This window comes from Alligator sinensis, unplaced genomic scaffold (assembly GCF_000455745.1).
Source record: "Alligator sinensis unplaced genomic scaffold, ASM45574v1 scaffold223_1, whole genome shotgun sequence".
Lineage (NCBI taxonomy): Eukaryota > Metazoa > Chordata > Crocodylia > Alligatoridae > Alligator > Alligator sinensis.
In genome coordinates, this window is record NW_005841936.1 from 1,862,850 (window position 1) to 1,886,074 (window position 23,225).

At 39.0% G+C, this 23,225-nt stretch overlaps 1 protein-coding gene across 3 annotated transcripts in view; it reads left to right on the forward strand.

Moving 5' to 3' along the window:
- The window catches only part of ELL2 (elongation factor for RNA polymerase II 2), a 70,470-nt gene that overhangs the window by 6,402 nt on the left and 40,843 nt on the right, over positions 1–23,225 (forward strand). For 2 of the 3 annotated variants that reach the window (XM_006019701.1, XM_025199106.1), the window contains exon 2: positions 11,808–11,855. In XM_006019701.1, coding sequence (XP_006019763.1) covers positions 11,808–11,855 — 48 coding nt within the window. Of the gene's footprint in view, positions 1–6,401; positions 6,493–11,807; positions 11,856–23,225 lie in introns of those variants that run through there. The other variant, XM_025199107.1, reaches the window with a different exon arrangement.

Consider the following 23,225-nt stretch of genomic DNA (forward strand, 5'->3'; position numbering starts at 1 on the left):
TGTTTGTTTTTTGGAGGAGAGATTGTTGGATTGATTTATGCCATTTTTTTAGTGGACTGACTATATCATTGGGAGAGATGTTGGACAGATTTTTGGGCACAAAGCACCCTTCTTCAGCAATTCTATCCTCAAGTTCTCCACCTGTAGAAAAACCTGAAAAGAAGGGTGTTTTGTGCCCAAAAGCTTGTCCAATATCTCTCCCAATTATAGTCAGCCTGACAAAAATATATTTTTTAAAAACCCTTGTGATTCACATGCAAAAGGCAGAAGTATTTGCTCCATATTATTACAGCTGCTAAGCCAAAGGCCTGCCTTGCTTGCACAATTAATGATTTCTTAATGCAAGGATGTAGAAGTCATCTGCTGTGTTAAAAAAAAAAACAAAAAACCAAAGAGGTCATATTTCCAAAAACTGAGTATATCATCTTAATTTATGTTGCGACAAATCCCAATCTTTCTCTTATCATTAGAGGTCCTGTCAACAATGCATCTTGGTTGGGATAAAAAAGGTAGGAGGCAGTATCAGAAACGCATCCCTCAGAGATCCTAGAATTGATGGACAGGTGCACTTTTAAGCATGCTTATAAACTCAAAAAGTCCTACTGTGCATCAGCTGTCTGGAAATAACCTTGTACTGGTGATAGTAAAACTGTAATTCCAGTGTTGGTAAAAGCAGTTGGAGCACTACTGTAGATGGTGTTAGGGTGACTGCTGGCATTTTTTACTACTGTTTATGTAGGCAATTCGAATATAAAAAAGGGCTTAGTCTGTCTGTTTGTCTGTCTGTAACACTCTTAGAGCACTCTGATTGGTTACTGAAACAACCAATCAGAGTGGTCCAAGAGCGTTGTGGACAGGAGGTGGCGGCAGCCCCCCCCCCGGCCCTGCTCCTTGGAGGCAGTGGCGCATGGTGCTGGTGGAGGGGGATGGCAGGGCAAGCTTCCCCCTGCCCCCCCTGTTCCTGGAAGGTGGTAGTGGCACAGGGCAGGGGGGTCAGGGTTAGCAAGCTTTCCTACCCCCCCACCCCCAGGGGAATTCGCTAGTGCTACATAATGTAGCATTCTTGACAGGCAGTTGGTAGTGCTACATAATGTAGCATTATGTAGGCATGGGGTTAGGTGACATGACAGTAAAAATGCTTGAGCGCTGTTCACACTTGTATTCCATCGATGGGTGGAGCTGAGCTGTTACAGGACTTCTACGTTCAGTGAAGATTTGGGTAATCTTTGCTTACCTTGTAAAGGCAATAGGAATATTGCAGATTACTCTGGGTGTTTTTTAAAGGCAAGTCAGTGAATAAGAATGTCCCTACCTTTAGAAAGAAAGGATGCGTTAGAATGCATTCCTTTAGAAAGGAAGGATGCAAGAATGATGCATTGTGGAATCATTTATTTTAAACTGATTATATAAATAGGGGCTTTCTACTTGGTGAAAACTTATTTGACCCCAGTAAGGAAAAAGACTCATTGCTCTTACCCATTGGTCAGATGAGCTGGGAGAGGTCAGGTAATGACAAAACATAGCAGGAGTGGAATCCAAGATTTGTGAATCTTTGTTTTACACTACTGTAAGCAAATATCAGTGAAATATACTGGCAAAGTAATGTATGTCTCGTTCCCCTCTGGGCTAGTTTGCATAGAGAAGGGCAATCTACTACTTCTACCGTTTGCTTTCTTAGCTGGAGAGAATGGTATGAAGTGTGGATCTAAAGGTTCCAGTGCTGCTGATTAAAAATGTATTGCTTTGCCTTATGAAGGACTCTGTTTTTAGTTTTAAACATCTAGGAAGTTAAACACAAAGGTTAGAAATCCAGCACTCAAGTTTAGAAAATCACAATTTTAGTGCATATAACAGTGTTTTTTGGGTTTTTTTATAACTAGCTGCTATACATTTCCCTTGCCCCTCCCTTCCTCCTCCCCAACCCCCCCACTGCACCCCTGCATCTGTGACTGCAGGATGGACAGTGCTCTTGGGATGAGTTACCTATGTGAAGGAGACTGCTTATATGATTGCTGTATTGTTTGTTGCAGATGTTGGGAGGTGTATAGAGACTGAGACATGGGACCGTAGGAAGAGTTGTTATGGCAGTTGAATGCTGCCCTTGAAAATGGGATTCTTTCTACCCCTACCTATGCCAGCATTCCTTTGTTATGTTAGTCAGGTCATTTAAACCATACATTTTACAAATGACCTCTGATTGTGTGTTCATTGTCTGGGGGCTAATCTGCAGAAATGCTGAGAACTTGGTTACAGCTGAAGTCAGAGGGAGCTGTGGTTGAATGCAAAGTGCTGTATAATGTTAACGACTAAAAATTCTGTTCTTAAATTGGGCATCCATAATTAGCAAATATCTTTTATTTTAATTTTTCTCCTCTTGAGTTCCACAACTGTAGAATAGTTGAAAACCAATCATCTTCCTGTGGTGTTTTTGACGATAACTTCATTGTTGTCTATGTAGCAGCCAGATACAATGGCGATGAGTACCGAGGAAAAAAGCCTATGAGGAAATTAGTTTTGCCTTCAAAGTAGTATACGTATAATGCATAGTAAACAAAGCATGGGGTCACATACTGAACACAGGAAAAAAATACAATTTTGAATAGCACGTTATAAATAAGCGCTGTTCAGAAAGTGTTATGAATGACATGGGGGTCCTGTGGAAATAATATGACTAATTACAAGCCAATATCATCATTCGGACCTTTCCTGATTTCTGTGTGTGAATTTAAGGGGTTGTGATGTTCTCTCTCTCTCTTTTTTTTTTTACATAGTTTGTGGATTACTTCATTATGGTTACACTGAGTTTATGCAATTTAAATGGCTAATTAAAAAACTAGTACACTGTTTTTTTTAATCAGGTTTTTTGATGTGTTGCTTGACTGGATAGATCACTAGAAAAATGTATGCTTAGAAGTAACTAGTTAACAGAGATGAGATCTGGATAACTTTATGGACTTTTTCAGCTTCTGTAGTCCTCTGACCTGTATCTTGCTTCCAGTGGATTTTTGCTCTAGTCTCCTGTGAGACCAGTTATGTGTGTATCAAAGTATATAAGATTTTCATTATGCACATAACTTCAAATGTGCTAATTATCAACTCTTCTTTGTTCAGTCTGTTGAGCCAACTTACTTGAAAATTGTTGGTAGATAATTAGCCTTATTCACAGGGGTGGTAGCTGGGATTTGAGTTATTTATATAGTGCCATATGTGTGTATAGAGCTTGAGACTTAAAAGGAGACTGATTCTCTGCCTAAACAATGAATAGCAAACCCAGAGGAATATAAGTGTGGTGGTCTTGTATCCCCAAAGCTAGCAGCTAAATAAGAGTGCAGAGTAGCTCCACTAAGGCATTTGTTATAGTTATATATTTGTATATTTATATAATAATATAAGATATATAAACATTTATATATATTATATATTTACGCACCTATTAGTAAAAAATGAATATTTAGATACAAAGTGAAACTTAGGGTTCAACCTTAGGTAAAATTTGCCTAAATGTGTGTTTGATGCAGAAGATGAGCTATATTAGTGGTGATGTAACATTGCTCCAAATACAATCCACTGAACAGCTTATGTCTTCCTACCAGTGTAGTAGCCTCTCCCCCAAGGATTATTCTGAAGCCATTTCTATACTGCAAGTTTACATGCTGGCAGCACTTCCTTCCAGTGTTCCTTGTGTGCCCCTGTGTGGACCAGAACTAGACCAAAATAGCAAAGGCTACATGATACCAAAAAAGCTAGGCTAATTAGCAGTGCTAAGAATCGGTGCCAGTTAGCCTACCCTTAGCACTGTTCTAGTATACTCCTTTCGGTACAGGCAATTAATTGACTGCGCAGAGCTGCTTGGCTTGTTTCCTGGGATTGCTGCTGGGCTCGGTAATCTTGCAGTCCAAACATGCCCTGAATTATTTCTCCAGCCATCTTCCTGCACTCACACCCACAGAACTTTCTCTATTCCTGTACCTTCCCTTCCCTCTCACTCTGTTCCTTTTGCAGTTGGTCACTTGCATTTACTGCCGAGGACATGCAGCTTCTCTGCTTGACCACAGAAGCTGCTTGACCTCTCTGCTCTGCAGCATCCCTGCCAAATAAAGCTTGCCCCCTACTGTCAGTCTTTGGACTTCAGGTTGCTGTTCAGAAGCTGAACTTGGGTCTTTTGTTAATGCATTATGATACAAAAGAGATCAAAAAGTCATGGGGCCATAATCAGAATTTGACATTAGCCTTAGGTAAAATATTGCAGTGCAAAATTACTTTCATTTTGTATGAAGAAAAAAAGCAGCTCTATCAGAAGTGCTGTCCTTCAGATAATGTAAAGGTCCATTTAGTCATTGTTGGTTCCTGTTCTGCTAGAAACTTAAGGATCCTATATGGCAGTCTCTCAAACTGAAATGGATAACCCTGGTGCCTCAGCCAGCATTCTTTCTCTGAATTGAAAACTGGCTTGTGTGAAATGCTCTGAGCTATTCTAAGAGCATAATGGCTACTGCATTAGCCTACACAATTGCTGCATTACAATGTCTGACTCAGTGCTTTGTGAAACAGTCTGAGACACAGAACTCTTTGCAAAGAATATCAAACTAAATTTTACATCAGAAGACCAACACTGAACTTTTATATAGAACCTCTTACACGGGAACTACTCTCAGAGAATGCTATGGATTGCTTACATCTGCTCAGCCAAGAATGCTTCCTTACATTTTCTGTGTTTTATTAACACATGCCAACTCTGTGCCCATTTTTCTAAAAACACCTGAGTTCTGATAGATTGGTTGGGTTTGGCTACTCTTGAGTAAGGTGGGGACAATAACTTGCAATATCTTGTGGCACCAAAATGCAAATACTTGGAGTCCACATCTGTCATATTTCCCTGTATGCACCATACACATCCCCAAATAAGACAGTGCACCTTGTTTTGTGGAAGGCAGAATTAAGAGATTTTTTTTCCCCACAGTTTTGACTGCATGGAGCAGGGAGAGGGCCTAATCTTCAGTTTACTCACCTTCCCTTTCCGGTTCAGGAAAAGCTAGTTTTAACCTTTCACAGCTGAATTGTCTGCTTTTGCCTGAGCAGGGCAAAGAAGAGCATGAATGAGCTGAAGGTTAGGTCCTGTCCCTGCTCCAATTGTGACATGAAAGGGTTAAAATGAGAGCTGCTGCTGCTGCTGCTGCTGCTGCTGAAGACTGGACTCTGCCCCTCTCCAAGCTTGTGGTGAGAGAAGGAAAAAAAGCATCAGCCATCTTAGAGTCTACAGTCTTCTGTTGGGCAAAAAATCAGTTTCCCCACTTTAAGACATGCGCTCCAATTTTGGCAGACTAATTCTTGGGGGAAATATGCATGTGGTATGTTATATCCTATTAAAAAAATCTCTTGCAGTATGTTAGGATTTTATCATACCTGTAGTTAATGAGTGCTGTAGAAATCTTAAGATAGGTAGCTTTAACCTTGATGCAGCTAGTCAAAGTAAATGCCCTATTTCCCCCTACAAGCTGGAAGTTGATGTTTCTAGTCAGTGTTTAAAAACTACTTCTGTCTCATCACTTCTAGAATCTCAGAGCATATAAGTTATGCTACTTTCATGTAAAAATGTGCCTACCTTCACAGTAAAGGCATGATAAAATACTCTTTAATTTTAACAACAGTTGCTGGGTTGTTAAGGACTAGGTTCTTGCTCGGTGTCTAACTTGACCTGGTAAGGTGTGGTGTGGAACTGCCTTGTTTGTACAAGCATTTCATCCTAAGTTAAAAACACCTGTATTTTTTCCTCCACTTTTGAAGATAGGACTTTTTTGCATTGGTTTTGCTCATGTTTTTGAGAGTCTAAGAAAGAAACTCAGGGTATTTTAGGTGTTTACAGGAGATATCTAAATACTACTTGGCAAAACACATTTCTTAAGTTCTCATGATACTGTTAAACTGAAAATTAAATTCTTGACCTTTGAAGCTTCATATGGTGCTGAATGGTGTCTTAATAAACATTTATGTATGCAAAGTAGTGCTTGGTGCAGATAATTATCTATGAGGGAGAAAATTATGGATAACTAAACTTGAAGCGTGGTATAAACGGATCTTTTTTTTTTTTTTGTATCAGTCTACATTTCTTTATCGCCCTTGATTTCAAAGTGGGTCAAAAAGGAAGCTAGATGAAACAACCAAAATGTTAGGAATATGGCTCATTTTTTCTGCTTACCATTTTGGTTGTTACCAGGCTTTTAAGATGTTGCTAGATTTAATTTTTCAGGCTAGAGTTGTTATGCTGAATTTACTTTGTGTGTTTTGTTTTTTGGGATTTTTTAAATACAACATAGTGGAAAGGTTAGTTTACTGTGAAAGTGAGAAAATGCAAGTCGTTATATTGACTTCAAGGTTTTTTTCTTGTTTTGTTTTGTTTTTTAACTGTTAGATGCAGCTTAAGTTCCATCATCATGAAAGTTTTTCGTTGGACAGGTTTTTGGCTGTGTGCAGTGTTACCAGCTTTCGCAAATAGTGAGTTCTATATGATTCTAGCCACTGACCTAGGAATGCTTTACCTGAAATACAGGGAAGCAGTAGCTTTTTGTGATTCTGAGCCGATTCACAAAGAGTGGTCAGAGTGGTCTCCATTTTTCAAAGATGAAGCAGTCCCTGATGTAGCTTGGCTGACTCTAAGAACTAAAAGCCCAAACTTGGTACATACGTTGAAGGACTTTCAGCTAGACATACTGGAGATAGGAAACAGAGCAGTGGAAGTGGTTAGATTAGGTATAGTATCCTGAGAGTCCAACAGTGTGGCAGCCTTGGGGGATGACTGTCAAGAAGCGAAGTTTCAAAAGATTGCATGATTGGGTGAGGATACGGAGGGCAGGTTAGGAGAGGTCAGAAAGCCTGGTTGGTGGGAAATACGATGGGTGTCGGGAAGGGTTATGCAATCCTTCAAGTAACCATTTTAACTGCATAGTTCAAGACGATAAAATACTTATCTAAAACTTGGGAACACTGAAAGAATGTTAAGGTTGCAGTGTTGGTTCAAATTAAGAGATTTGAGAATTAAAGTTGCAAATTTACCTTAGTTTGCCTCCTAAAATATATACACACAAGGAAGCCAGTGTTCCATTACACAGTCCCTTACTTTTTTTTTTTCACATGACCCCTGCCTCTTTCATTGTGGATGGTGTTTATTACCATGTTTATTTGTATACCACACAGTCTTTTCCCCCCCAAAAAATAGCCATCTGAAATGTGTATGCATGCTTTAAGCAAGGAAGCTGATTTCCATGCCAGAATGGAAATGCAGTCAGCATTCAGGTGTGACTGGAACTTTTATTTCTCATTCTGCCTTCCCAAAACAAAGGTGTATGTCCTATATGAGGTATGTGGTATGTAGAAAAATATGGTAAATGAGAAGCGAGTCATTTCTTTTAAGCCTAATCATTCAGTGTATTGCTCTAGCCTTATTCTGTACAGCAGGTGTTCCCAACCTTTTTATGCTGAGAACCGGCAAACAGTGTACTGGAAGTGACTGTAGACCAGCAGTGACTGGCATACTGCGGGCAGGGAGCCAACCTTTTTTTTATACTGTGTATAAAAAAGGGTTGTCTGCCAGTCCACAGTATGCCAATCACTTCCAGTCCGCAGTCTGCCAGTCCTTGGTCACTTCTGGTCCACAGTAGCCAACCCTTCTCAGCCCAGTACCCAGCCACGGTCTGGGGGTTGGAAAACCCTGCCCTACAGAAGCCTCCAAATCTATTATTGCAGGGGCCAGCTACCTTGTAGCCTGAAAAGATATTTGATCTGGCACAGAGACATGGGGTTTCAGTGGTATTTGGTGGCCAAGGTTTGTGCAGCAGTCACTTTTCCATGCTAGCATGGTGAGAAGCACAACAGTTTCCCATACCACTCCAGGGAAAGAAAGTGGCAGAGGCTGGGTCCTAGTACCTCCCTTTTTGCCTCTGATCCAAACTGAGTCAATCTGGCTCATAGGTTTAAAAAAAAAAAAAAAAAGTTGCAGACTGTTGCTGTATTAAATACAAACCTAAGTTCTTCATGGGATTTTAGGTTACCATACCTTTTAGTGATGAATTTACTTTCTTCACAACTCCTTAATCAAGTAATATTACATCTCCTGTTACAGATAGAATATCAGAAAAGTAGGGGTGGAAGGGACCTCAGGAGATGGTCTAATCCAGTCCCATGCTCAAAGCAGGTTCATTCGTTCCAGTCAAATGTGTCCTGCCTACTTTTAACTTTCAGAGGTGAAGATTCCACAACCTTTCTGGATAGTTTGTTAATCACCCTTATAGTGAGAGAGTTCTTCCTAATATCAAACCTAAATTTCCTTTGTTCACATTTGAGACTTACTCCTTGCCCTGTCTCCTGCTACTACAGAAGATAGTCCATCACCATCTTGTTTATAACCACCCTTCAAGTATTTGAAGATTTGTGAAATCTTCCCTTGGTCTTCTCCACACTGAGAGCTGAAATGCATTTAGTCAAAGATATTCACTAATTTTATGTACAAAAATGTAAACAACTGTGTGAGGGGCTTGCTTTCTTTCTCCTTCCCAAAGAACTTCAGTATTTTATAACACACACAGTCATGGCTCCCATTTTCTTGTTTTACAGTTGTGAGTGATCAGCACTTGTTCTGTAAATCAAGCCTCCAATCTTGAGTTGGGCACCTAAGATATAATAATTTGCAAGTAGCAACCACCTGTTAAAAGGTTATATGAATTGACCATTATCACATGGGAATTCTGGCAGAGCTGAAAAGAGAATGATGTTTTCTAAAGTAGACTCCAACTTTTTAAGCAGGTGTCATGTCACACTTGCTATACTTTTTCTAACTTTTGCATACAAGGCAGTGTTGTACAGTTAATGGTATCTTTTGCGGCACAGCTCCCATGAGTTTTCTGCAAACTGTTTGTCCTGTGCATTGAATGAGGTAGGGATGCTCTGTGATCATGAAAGAATAACTGTATCCTAATATTTTAAATATGAGAATGGTAAATTAAGGTGCATCTGCATCTCCTAATTTACTTGTGTTGATTTTGGAACCTCAGTGTTATTTTAAGAGTGGGGGGGTTGTTCTTTAATTAAATTTGCAAGTAAAAAAGGAACAAACCCAAAACCCAAACCCGCCCCACCTTGCACAGCATGCTAATAGTGCTATGCTACATGAGTTAACAAGTTGCAGGGAGGGGAATGGCAGGCAAAGTGAGTTCTATGGATATTTTCTTATAAAAGAGGAGTATTTGGCTTAGGAACCTTGATTTCAGTTCTGGTTTGGGCAGAGACATCGTTTCTAGTAGATCTGTATCCATGTGCCCAGTCCCATTATTGTGGTACATAGACGACTTGTAAAGGACACACAGGGGAGGCACATGTCCCCCTCCCCCCACCCCAAAATACGCTGATGCGGGGTTACTGCAGGCGGTCACCACCTGTTCCCCTCTTGCCACTGCTGCTGCCGTCTGTAAGCCACTCATCAACATCGCTGCAGGTGCCTGCGGGCGGTTGCTGCTCACCTCCCACTGTGCTGGGCTCGTCTCAGCGGGCAGCGGCAATGCTGGAAGGGGGCTACGGGCGGGGATGCAGCCACCCCAAATTGTCATAGCCCCCCCAATTCCCCCCTCCCAGCACCGCCCGCCCACCCAGCACAGCCCCAACTCAAACTCTGTCTCCACCCATGCACCAGGATGAGCCAGGGCTGTGCCCAGTGGGCGGTGGTGCTGGGAGGGGGACTATGGGGGGACAGCAGGAACATTTGGGGTGGCTTCAGCCCCTCCCTGTACCCCCCACCCAGCACTGCCACAGCCCACCCAGAGCCTGGCACAGCCCTGGCTCCAGCCTGCAGCTGCAGCCCGCCCATCCCACCTCACGCAGATCAGGGGGGCATACGCCTCTCCCTGTGCCCTCCCAGGATGTACGCAGCAGTGGGAGCCACACCCCCACAACAAGCCACAGCTCCACCCTGGAACTCACCCTGCCCCGGCTGAGCAGTGTCTGTCCCAGCCCCACTCCCTCCCTCTCTGCAGGGGGCGTTGATCTACCCCCACCACACTCCTTCCCTCCCTACTCCCTATTCACCACAACAGACTTACCAGCTGGACACACCTGTATTGATAATCAGATCGGTATTGACTGATATGCCTCCTTAATTGGCTGTTGGACTCCACATTTTCTATCCGTACACCCCTAATAATTATTTTGTTTAATTTACCTGTTACAGTTTTGCTGCTTAAAAATAATCCCACAGTATAGGCCATTTAAAGTAAAGTACCATTAAATGGTCTAACAGAATTTAATTTTCTGAATTGGTGTTAATAATTGTTTGCTTCCATAGCATACCTTCTTCCTAACAGAGGGTTCTTTGTCTTATAACAGTCCTGCAATGCTATTACAAGACAAAAATTACATTTCCTTAATCTTTCTATGACAACTCTTTTTACAGTCCCAAGAATGTACTTTTTTTCTTTCCCAATTTTTATCCAGGTTTGCTGTGGTCTATTTAAGTATCGACCTATTAAACACTCTTAAGTCTAAGGATTTAACAGAGCTTTTGAAATTCATCATTTTATGGTGTTACCCTTAATTCCATGTTAATAATATTTAAACTAAGGAACAAATTCTAGTTTCACAAACGGATATTTTCCTTCCTCTACTCCTGGTCTCCCAAATTGTTTTTGTTTCTAACTACTGTACTGTTTTCATGATAAGTCTCTGTGCCAAGTATTTTTTTTATTTGCTTGGTTATTTATTTTGGAGTCCCTTGTTGATGATTTCAAGTAATGTATTCCTAGTAGTTTGTTGTAAATAGTATATATCAATTAATGAAAGGATGAAAGATTGTTCTTCCTTTTATGTTGAGTAGTTGCCTCTCATCATACTTCTGTATTCAAGAACAAGTAGATTCTGTAGTCAGAGCTGTCCTTGGAGGGGGGCGGCAGATGGGGGCAACCGCCCTGGCCCCGTGCTTTGAGGGGCCCACCCCATGCACAGTGCCATACAGGCCCTGCCACCACCACCAGCTTTTGCGGGTGGTCGCCACCACCACTACCACCCTTACTGCCACCACTGGCTTCTGCAGGCAGTTGCCACCCCCACCCCCTGGCCCCACACAGGCTGATATGCCCCGGGTCCCGCACACCCCTAGGGACAGCTCTGTCTGTAGTTCACTTGTTCTGATTTATTTTATCCCTTGAATACTGAATTGTTGACCGTGATATGCAGTACAGTTACCTTTGCTCTGCATGTTACCCTGATTTCATAGGGAGGAACAGAGACTTAATACCTCCAAAAATCTGCTTGTATTCTTCTCTCTGGACTCATTACATTACTAAAATTGGACCCTAAATCATTCAGATTACATAGTTTGAAACGATGCTAATAGTTTTTTCGTCATTTATTATTATTTTTATTTATTATACTTGGATTGAAATAAACACAATTTGAATTATATTTTACTTTAAATACTTCAGCTCATTTAAAGTTTGAGGTCTATGAAGTATAACATCTGTCTCTGTATGAACTATAGGTACTTTTGTACTGAGCCTTTATTACACGGTTCAGGTTTTCATTTTTATTAATAAACTTTATTTGCCTATCGGGATTGAAATTCAAGGTTACATTTAATGCTTGTATAATCAGAAAATTGATATAATGTAGTTTTTTAGCATATATTTGTTAGTAAAAGAGAGACAGCTCAAGTGTCTGTTCAAAATATCCTGTAATGACAAATACAAATACATTTCAGGTTGATAGTACAGTAGTCTACATACATTTGATAACAGTTTTTTCACAGCTTTTTTAATTTTATTTTATAGGAACTTATTTCTTCCCGACCCTCAATTCAGTTTCAAGGGCTCCAAGGGGTAAGTACTTTTGTGTCTTTAAATTGTCAGGAAGAAATGAGTGTGTAGGGTTTGTTTTATTTTAATACATTAAAAATATTAACATTTTAATTTAAAGTTTCCTTCTTTTCTAGAAGCAATCATGATCATATATGCTGTAATCTGAACTGTCCCCAGCTTTGCTGCCTAATGTGTACCTATGAGTCTAATAGTTCCTAGTGAAAAAGAATCAATTACCTTAGATTCAATTCCTTTTCTTTGAGTAACTCAAGGTACTTGGCTTGTGGTGCCTCTTCACTTCTCTCCTTCATATTTGGATGTGAACTTGTATTGTAAACCATCTGTTTTACCGGTAGTTAAGTGAATGCAGAAGAAATCACAAATACAGTTTACTTGAGACATCAAAGGAAGATACATTTTCTTTAGAACTTTAGACCATGGGGTTCATAAATACCTGGTCCGCCCAAAGATTCAAAAATCCTTTTTGGGAATGAAAATGTTCATCCCCATGTTCTCACCTCAGCCCCTCACCAGCTGGGTCTGGAAGGGAGCCTGTAAAAGGATTCTTCTTTGAATCCATAAACTAAATGGAGGTTGGAGAACCAATCTTCATGAGTGAAATATTTTAGGTTTAGCATTATATATATCTTCCCTTATAAGGAGGAAAAGTTAAAGCTTGGTCTAAGCATAAATTTTGCCACCATAAATGACAGCTAGGACTCTTGAAAAATCACATGCCCCAGTTGACATAGCTATACTGACTAAACGCAAAACCTAACATAGACATTTTTTTTACCAAAAAAAATCTTTTTGCCAGTGTAATGTATTCTTCAAGGAAACATTACCATCTGCTGGCAAAAGAACTTCCTTGCCAAGTATAAGCCATACTCCTACTGAGGCATTTGCCAGTAGAGCTGCATTAGACAGTGCATTTAAATGTGGACTAGTAACCAACTTGTCTCAATATAACAGATCAGCTTTTTAAAAGGACAAGTACAATGGAGAGAAAACATTTTTATCATTATGTTGTTAAAAATAAAACTCGGTGTATTGTAGGATTCATAGTATAGTTACACTGATCACTGCTTGCAGTTTTTAAACTCTAATAAAAATTGACATTTTTTCTCCCTAAATTCCACACCTTAAATCCTCTGTTTCTATTTTTGCAGAAGTTATGTGACTATTGTTTACTTGTCTTTGTGCACCCCCTGAGATTTGTTCCTAATTAACTGCTGCGAAATAGTAGTTGGGGAGGTCTGTTACTAAATTAATGATAAACTACTACCAATACAAGTCTATATATTTATTATGGCACTTCAGGTATTAAAAATTTGCCTCTATAAAGTTTTCTAAGATTTATAGTTTGTAAATGTCTGTCAGATAAGTTTTTACTTCACTGTGAAAAGATCAGGACAGTATTTTTGGTGTCCTCTTTCTCTTTCTCCTATGACATACAGTATGCTGGAGAAAAAACAGTACTTTTGTTACTGAAACTCCCAAGAGTCATGTCACTAAACTTCTAGTGTTACACCCCTAAGGTCTTGTTTTCCACATACAAGAGCAGTGTATGTTTTGAGCAAATTTTAAAACATTTTATTTAAACTATTTTATTTTGTTTCTTTTTTTCCCCCCTAATTAACTCCTCTTTTTGGAATGAATATAATTTGTGCTGCTGTTGTTCAAGAGGATGCTTGCATTTTTGGTGTTACTGCTAAAACTACAGATTGTTTAAAACATTTCTACTTATTATTTCAAATGTATCTTTTGGGAAGAACATTTCCAAAGGTTACCACTTGTACTACCTTTTAGAAGAGAATTTGCATTGTTCATCTCTGTCAAATTACCTTTTAAATCAGCAGAAGCTTTGATTGCTTTGCACTTGGAATACTTCTGAAGACCAACTAATATGCTTCTACGGCATATATTTGTAATCTTTAAATTTTGTGTGCATTACATGTCAACATTCCTACCATACCTAGGCATTGTATAGCTTCAGAATGGCTGAATTCAATGCTTAGATTTTATTTCCAATGAGATGGTACCTGTAGTGGACAAAGCTAACACCTAAAGTAGTTTAAAGAATGTAGCTCGTCTATGGCCTAATGTGTTTATTTTAATGGGGTGGGGAGACAAAAAAGCTTGAATTTGCCTCAAGAAGAAACCCTTTTGTTGACCTTTTAAAATCTCAATAATTTCTTAATGAGTATTTTGTTATTGCTTATGACTTGAAAGTTTCCTTTATCTGACGAATCAAATTTTATTTTACTTAAAAGTTGTTACATGCAGACACTCTTGAATACATGGTATTGTGGTACTACTGTGCATTTAGTGACAAAATACAAGTTCTTTTTAAAAATTATTACAGAAATCTGCTCACTATTCTCTCAGATTAGCTGGTACAGACACTACACAACATTACACTGTAAAACATTACCTGTTTTACAGATAGACCCCTATGTACTAACACATGAGAAATAAATTCTGTGGCAAATTCCCATGACTTCTTCAATGATTTGGCATTGAAGTCTGTGGCTTCATGAATTCCATTGCTTTCTTGAAGTTTAAAAAAGTACTCATTTCAGCAAAATTCCTGTGCAGTTCAAGCTACTACAAAATTTGCAATTAAACAGGACATAACTGTGGTACATTTAAGGTAAAAATTGGGAAACATTTTTAGAATTTGCTCATATTTCAGCCTCCTGTTTGCTAAAAGCAGACATGTCTACTTCCCCTACTTTGTAGCTATTATAAAGGATTTGGGGGAAAATATTAGAGATTCAGGATGGTCTAAAGCTGCAGTGGATATAAGAAGGGAAAGGTTGATTCTTTGGGATGAGCGCCAAAAGCAGGATGAACATAATATGTACCTTCCAGCTAAATGCTAAGGCAGATGACATCTGTTTTGACATCTAGCAGGAATATGCCCACTGCCTCTAAAAGGATTTCAAATCTTTCAGCGTCTGTTTGTCAGCTAGTGCTTTTCTTATTTTTAGTCGACAGCAAAAGTTATTTTGTTAACTGTGCTGTTCTTAAGATTTTAAGTCATTTTGTGTTAATGTGGTTGGTCTTTGCTTCTGTAAAGTGATGCAAAGGACAGAGATTTAATAGCATAAGAACAATCTTATTTAAAGTTATTTCTAATGTGTATAATACTCTAGAAATTAATTCCAGATGAATTAGTAATTGGTTTATCCATATTCTGGCAGGTGAAGTGAGTCTTTATTTTGCATTTAGCCCCACTAGCTGGAAATCTTACTTTTTTTAATTTTAAAATGTCTACAGTCACCCAGATGCCATAGCAATGAGTGTCTTGAGTATTTCCAATGGCAGTGTGCTATAAAAATGGCCACATATGTCACAAGTTAACTGTTTTCTAAAGTAGCTTAGGTGCCACACCAATAAATTGCCAGTGAAAGGGATGTAGATTAATTCACTGTATATAAATGCAAAATGTAGTGCGTACTTCATAGGTACTGTAATATGGAATTGATAGTAATCTGAAAAGCTGTGCAACAAAACCGAAAAATATAATTCAGCAATTTTATTAGTAGCTTTCTTCCCTTAGATAAGAAGCTGCAGGTGTGTACTTCTTAAGGCTCTTGCTTCCCTATGCATAGCCCCAACCCACCAAATTTCTGGCTCAGGCAGACAATGACTGCTTTGAAGGTGTTCAGAAACCACAGTTACTTGAAAAAGTAGAAAACAACCTCTCAATGCAGATATAGCAGAACATCCAATAATACTGAAAATGTCAAACTTGTAACAAATAGGAGGAAATAATTGTAAGTATAATTAGTCAGAAGATACTATTTGTACAAGATATTGAGGCTGAGAGCTAAGTAAGATTTGTAAGGAAAGAAGAAAAATAATTGTGTATATGGATACAAGTTTTCAGAATTTCAAAAGAAAATTTTAATATATATAATGGTGAACAGATAAACACTGGGGTATCTGGGCATAAATCAGTTCCTAACTAGTAAAAGTTTGTGGGGCTGAGGGGAGGAAAAAATGTCCCTAGGACACGGATTATTCCAAGACTGCATGATGTGGGACTTCCTTTCTTTTCCTCTGAAATATCTAGCCAACATGAAAGACAGGATATTAGGTTAAAAAGACCACTGGTGGTATAATTTAGCAGTGCATGTTCTAGAGCAGACATTTACAAAGCACAAATGAAAGTAAAGGAAGTGCGAAGAGAGGTGGAGAATAACTCTAGTTGGACTGTGGTGTTCTTGCAAGCTTGTGTGTAAGCACAAATTGATAGTTCAGAGTAATATTTAATAAGAAATATCCATAATCCTACCCATATCTAACTTCCACTGTTGATTTGAAATACTTGGAAGTGATGCCACCATTGTTCTGCATTGAGTACTGTACTCCTGATTCTTGGCAGGCTTCCTCAGTACATTACTGTGCTGCAGGATGGCTAAAACAGGGATGTTTTCATTATTGGCTGTACCCTTAATATTAATGTAAATATTTTTAAATGTTTCATTTAAAAACAATTTTAATGTTTTTAAATTCTTTACTGTCTTTATAATCATGGCAATACAATATTTAAGATAACTTTTTTCACCAGAGTGTAACAACTACATATGAACCCATGATTGACAGAAGGAACAGTAGACAGTGTCCCGTCTCTGTTATAGATGGTTTCTTTAGTGAGGTACATTTTAGCTACTGTTTAACCACAGCTATGCTTCAGGCAAACATCTGCATTGAGTTAGTAACAGTAATGTCTGTATCTTTCCTGAAAAGATCGTATAAGTGGAAGATATTGGCTTGAAAAGTTAGTACTCATTTACATTTATCCAAATAAATCAACTGCCATTCTTCGTAATCTCTCTTACATAATTTGATATGTCTGGAGATTAATACAAGTATCCTTTCTTATAGTTAGATCCATTCATTTACAGAGTAATTTAGTTCATAAGAGGCAGACCCTGCCCCCCCCCCCCCCCATCCAGACAATTGCATTTGGCTTATATTCTTCTTCTATTTAGAAATTTGAACCTGGTATTGAAAGGTAAATGACATTTTTATCCAGAGCAGCAGTGAAAGCCAAATACCTGGCTGCTGGTTTCCAACTTCCAGTATTTAAATTTTTTTGTTCTGCCTGTTAAGTCAGTAATTTAAATGTCAAACTGTTTGGTTCAGTCCATAACTTCCTTGATTCCATAGCTGAATCAAGATTGTAAACGGGTTGTAAACTGATAGTCTTGAATTGGCTTACATGCTTCCTACATCGTAATTACCATTTTTGGTAAGGTGACCTTCTTCAGCCCTAGGTTCAGAAATACCTGCTTTAGTTTCAATTACAACTTTTTAAACAGCTTTGTCACGTATATGAAGCAAACTTAGTTGATTGCAATTAATATATATGATATGTTTTTAATAATAGTATTTATCATATAGACTTCTGAGTACTTTAGTACTGACTTCACCCAATCAGGATATCTGTAACCATATGTTCTCTTTTTAGCATGTTAAAAGGATTCTCCCTCTTATTCCTTGCTCTCATGAACAGCCTTTTTAAAAACTGAATCTAAGATTCTATCCAACTTAGTAACGTGGTAAAAGTTTTCATAACAGTGATTTTGAAGCTATTCGGATTTGACCCAGTCTCTTCTTTCCTGTCTCATTACTGGATATTTAATTACACTATTTCCTTATACCTTAGCTGACACTCATTGAGAAGTGTATCCTCCTAAAAAGAAGCACACAGCTGCCATGGCTTTATAGGTCCTGTTCAGTTTCTACTGCCACTCTCCTGGTAGAAACCACAGGTGTACAGATATTCCAGTTTTTTTTCTTCCGGAACAAAAATGACTGTTCTGGGAGAAAAATAACTATTACAACCAGATAGAAATCTCTCCCAGGAGAGTTTCTCTGGAGAGAATGAACATCTGCATATTTCCCACATCTTATCTCCTCTCAGGGACCAGAAGGAGTGGATCTGCAGGGAAAGGCTCCCATGTTTTCCTACCTTGGTCTGAAGAAGGCACATGGGGAGCTGTTCACACCCCTCCTGTAGACTAGAAGAGGATGGGAGGAGCAGGTCACCAGCTGTTCACCCTCTGCTTTTCACTCTGAAGTCCCCAGAGTGAGAAGTAGGCAGGGGGCTTTGCTTGGGCACCAGGAGCTGAGCAGGAGGGCAAAGCCCACAGCCTTCTCACAGAAGGAGGTGGGAAAAGCAGGCAGCGGGCCTTTACCCTGGAGCTCCATTTCCCCTGTGAACAGGAAGACTGGAACAGCCCATACTTTTCCCAGACTGGGAACACCCCAATCTCAGGAAGAAGTGAGAATGAAGGGAGAGGGAGCAGTTGCAGACTGAATATCCATGTTGTTTTCTCTCCCAGAATCACTTCTATTGATGGAAGTTTTCCACTACTAGAAACAAATATTAGTACATGACTATAAAGACAATATGTAATCAAAATGACTAGGACAGTGATTCTCAACCAAGGTGCTATGGCACCCTGTAGTGCCTTGAAATCTTTTCAGGGGTGCCACACAATGTTAATATTGTTAGGTGTGCAAACCTGATTCACAAGATAAATTCACAGGGCATCTTTACCTACGCTCTGGGAAGAGGGTGCTTTAATTGGAGCGGCTCTCAGGAGCCTCTCTAGTTAAAGCACCCGCAGCATCATGTGTATTCAGCCTCCTGCACTTCAAAATGGTGGTAGGGGTACTTTAACTAAAGCTCATTCAACAAGCTTTACTTAAAATGCCTCCACTGCCATTTTGAAGTGTGGGGACACTGAATACACAAGACATCAAGACTTCTGGAGCGTGCTAATTAGCACACTTCAGCAGACTTGAGCCTGCTCCAGTGCATTGTAGTTACAGCACGTCAGGGCAGACATCCTGCACATCTACAGGTACCCAGAGGCTTCACATAGGAATCCATAGTGTTAAAGAAATGTTCTGCCCTGATGTGGTGTTTCTGAGTTCTTTGCAACGTAACAATTGCTCTGTTGTTTTTCTGTAGTGAAAAAGCAGTGAAAACTAAGAGCTGGCATTTTCTGAAGGGTGCCTCATCCAAAAAAGGTTGAGAGCCACTCGACTAGGCAAATAGTTTTAATTAAATCTTTAAGTCTTTTAACATTGTTCTTGGAGGTAGCCACAATGCACAATTGCTCCAAGGTAAGTGTTCAGTGGAACAGTCTGTGTTTTCTGCCAGTGGGGAAAGCAGTTGAAGGCATGCGTAAGCGTAAAAAGAGACTTGCCACAGCTCTGCTTTTTTTTAAAGGGATTTCTACAATATGTTTAGGAGGTTAGATGTTTCAAACAGCTAGGTCACAGAGAACACAACCTGATTAAAGCCCTCTAAGAAAGAATGTCTGCTATTTTGAAGTTCATACTTTACATTGTTTTCAAAGGAAGCAGAAGAACAGCAAAACCCACAGAGCTGCTTTGCAAAACAATGTTTAGCACGGTTGGAACTGATACTAGCATGGCTTAATGAGCATCTTGGGGAGGATCTCCACTTTCTTCTGATGTGCCAGTGGCATACAGACCCATGTAATCTTGTAAAGTATAAATAGGAAAGAGGCAATAAACCAAAATGTGTTGCTCTATAAAATCTACTGGCAAGACAGCAACATGTAATCAAAGGCCCTCTTGACCAGGACTGAGGTTGAAATAGTTGAAAGAATACTTTGTATCTCTTTCCTGTCTTGTGAAGTGGCCAAAAGAGAGGAAAAGGATGAGTTTATGATGCTCAAGGGGAAACTACAGTTTACCAAGACAAAATATTTAGTTAGTAGTAGTAGAAATAAATATAAAACAGATGAAGATAAAGAAATGAAGTCTGAAGAAAGTGTGCTTGAATCCCAGAAAAATATTGCCCAGGTGGGTTTTTGATCTCCATAAGAAACTTCTAGAATTAATTATTTAAGCTACAAAACTACTTTGAGGCAGTAGAAAGAGTAAGTATTTGAATGTATTAAGGCAGAGCAACCCAGCTAGGGCTGATGTAGGCCAGAAACTTAACTGTGCCAGGACCTTTCACTAGTTCTTTCTGGGGGTTTTCATGACAGGTAAGGTATGCATGTGACACTGGCCTCAAGGAGGACAGTACCACTCTTTTCAAATAATAATATTTCCTGCACATGTACTTGTTTACATGCCATTTCACAAATACACGTCTAGTTTATAAGTGAGTACAGGCCCAAGAGAGTTGGTGGTAAATTTCAGTGTTTAGGTAGAAATATAAGAACTTATTTAACTCGGATTCAGCTACAATGGATTCCTGTCATTTGAAGTATCAAAGCAGTCTTGAGTAATATATGGTGTAAGCCTCACTTTGATAACCAGTAACAGTCTGTTCTGGAACACAGAAAAGTGCAACACCATTTGTGGATTAGATAAGGGTTTACAGAATGAAGTAGTAGAGGGAATGTATCATAAAGTAGGCTTGTAAAGTCCCCAGAAGTTGATAATATTCAAGACACAGATAAGCAAAGCTTTAAAGAGATTATTGATAAGAAGAATGATGAATGACTCCAGAAAAAAATTGGAGATGGGTGGGAAAGGGGAGGGGGACTCTTCTTAGCAGATAAGTATAGGAGGCTGTTACAAGCAATAGGAAGTGGTATAAACAGAGGCAGCAGGTTGAGAGCACCAGACACAAATACACTTAAGCATTAGGAGTAGCACATAAGAGGAAATGGCCTTGACCTTGAGGCTTAATAGCTGAATGTGGGTTTATACCCTTGACAGAGTCAGAATGAGGCTTCCCAACCCCACTTAGTGTTAAAATTAGGTTTTTTTTCACTTATCTTCGTGTCTCAGATTGTAATAAATGTGAAACTTCAAAAATATGTGAAAAGGTTGCCAATTTTCACTTTCAAAAATATTCGAACCAGTTTTAATGTAACTTTAAGGCTGTATAAACTTTCCTAGAACACTTAAAATAAGTTCTTCTTAAACACAAGCATACCCACAGCCCTGTATCTTAATGTGCCTTCCAACCAAAACAGACATTAACTCTTCAGGAATTTTCCTGTGTCTAGGCTACTGTCTAACTTTTAAGATGGTCTCTTAAAAGGGAGCCAGGGTGACAAGGCAAGTGTGGAGATGCATGGGAACAGATCCCATCTGTTGTTCCTGATATATGGAGATAGTGCTTGCTATTTTGGAAACTTAATTTAGGAATGAAAGAAAAAGGGGCATATTAATTTCTTTTAAAAGTGTTTTTGCTGTATAGCAAATAACCACATGGATGCATGTTCACAAAAATCTCAAGGCCAATATACAGTAACTTCTCCAAAGGATGACTTAAAAATACTAACAATTATGTTTTGCAGTGCTGCTACCTAATAGCCCCAAATATTTAAGTGTGGCTGTTCTCAAATTATGGCTCTTTAACCTTCTGTTGAAAGGGTACATTAAATAGGGAAAACAAATATTAGAAATGTCCAAAAGTTTATCTTGAATTGAAACGTTGCACTTCCATTCTGATTGTCTGGAAAGTCGTCCTTGACTTCTGTGTAGTGAACCTCTCAGGACCATTTATTTAATTTATCACTGTAAAAGCATGTGAAATATGAATTTGGGGGCAGTAAAGTTTTTGTGCAGATCTAAATAATGCAACATTTACAATCTTTTATAAAAATTTAATTTCATTACATTACAAAACAAGGGCATAAAAATGCCTGACAGATCAGCTGGCATGGAATACATATCGCGGACTTGAGTTGAGATTAGCAGTCTAATTGTTCAGAGCCCATGCTGTATCAGTTCAGCCTGTGTTAGAATCCACTACTCTAGCCTTATATGGGCTAGCACATGTTAGCACATTTCCTAATACAATGCATTAAATCCTAGCCTACATACAACGATTAAGTTTGAAAGGGAGCCTCCTGAAAGCTGAGAAGTCTGTTTGGTTTATTGGCAATAAACCATTCCTTTTGGAAGTATAATGCAATAAAAGCAGTGGAATCATTGTGAAGACCCAAACTGTTGTGCAGTTGGCAAAGTGCAGTGTATAGGGGTGGGGAGAGTGAAGGATATGACTGTGGATTAGTTTGCTCTGTACATGAGGACTAATTTCAGCTCAAGAATTAAGAGAAGTCAGTTGGGGGGGCTCCTGTTGTGAGACTATTGGAATAACAGGCAAATAATAGTCTGCTATAGTGACTGGAATAGGTGTTAAAGATGAAGTCAGAAAGGAAGGCTATTATTTGCATCAAGAGAAGAAAGTGAAGTAAAATTGTACCTGTGGGGACCAAAGAGGAGCAGACATCAAAGTTGTAAAAATAAATGCAGCATTCTAAATGTGATGCCATTTATTGGGGAGGGAGGTGGGACAAGGCAGGGGTGAAGGGGAAATAAGAAGGAAATTGGAAGTAAAAGATGATACCTTCCTGGGAGTGTACGTAAAAACGAGCTTGGCATACTGCCTAAAAATACAGGCGCCAGCCAGTAGAATGTTTAAAAGTGAATGTGGAACTGAGCACTGGCACCTTCCTAAGGATCTTTCTGTATTTTTAAATATTTAGAGACCTTTCATAAGCACCTGGGTTCTCATTTTTGAGCTATAATACTGTGATACGTCTTTTTGGTTTTTAAATAAATAAGTTTAAATAAGTGCCCTTTTATTTTTGTAGACCCGAGTTTCCAGAAGATTGCAGTAGCAACTACTGGAATATCTATTCATTTCTCTGGAATTCTTCACTCTCTACTATCAAATTTTGTATAAACAGGAATTAAACCGATTGGCACTGAATTCTTCTGACTAACCAACTTCTTATTCTTCCTGTTTAGACTTGCAGCACAGTTAGAATTCAAGAGTTTTCGAGATTAGAAAGAGGGCATTTAAAAGTCATAGGTGTTTTCTCAAATTCCTAATAAACCTACAAGTGATAATCGATTTTAAACCCAAAATTAATCTAATCCACAGTCATATCTAAAATATTTTAGGATTATAGACAAGATCCTTACTTTAAACTCCACAGGTTCAGTAGTTACAGGTAATAGTATTACAGGGTCCTGAGTTACAGATAAGGCTTGCTCTTTAAGAGAAATGTCATTATCTAGCTGTCTTTGTACAGTCACTTTTTATTACTGTCCATGCTACTTTATTGCTCATGAAATGATAGCAAATTCTTGGCCCACACAAATTTTTCACCTCTAGTACAACCGTGTGCCAGTTTACTTAAGCATCTAGGCCTGGTAGTACCCAACTGTGCCAGTGGTATTTGTAACAACCTAATTGTTTTTCTAGTGTTTCTATAAGGGGAGTGTATGCAGGGGATATGTACCCAATCTGTTTGATACTTTTATAACCTTTGTCCTGCCAGTTTTCACCCTCCTTACATGTTGTTCGTTTTTTGTCCCTTCTTTCTAAATTGTGTTATAAGTTCTTTGAAGCAGTAACTTTCT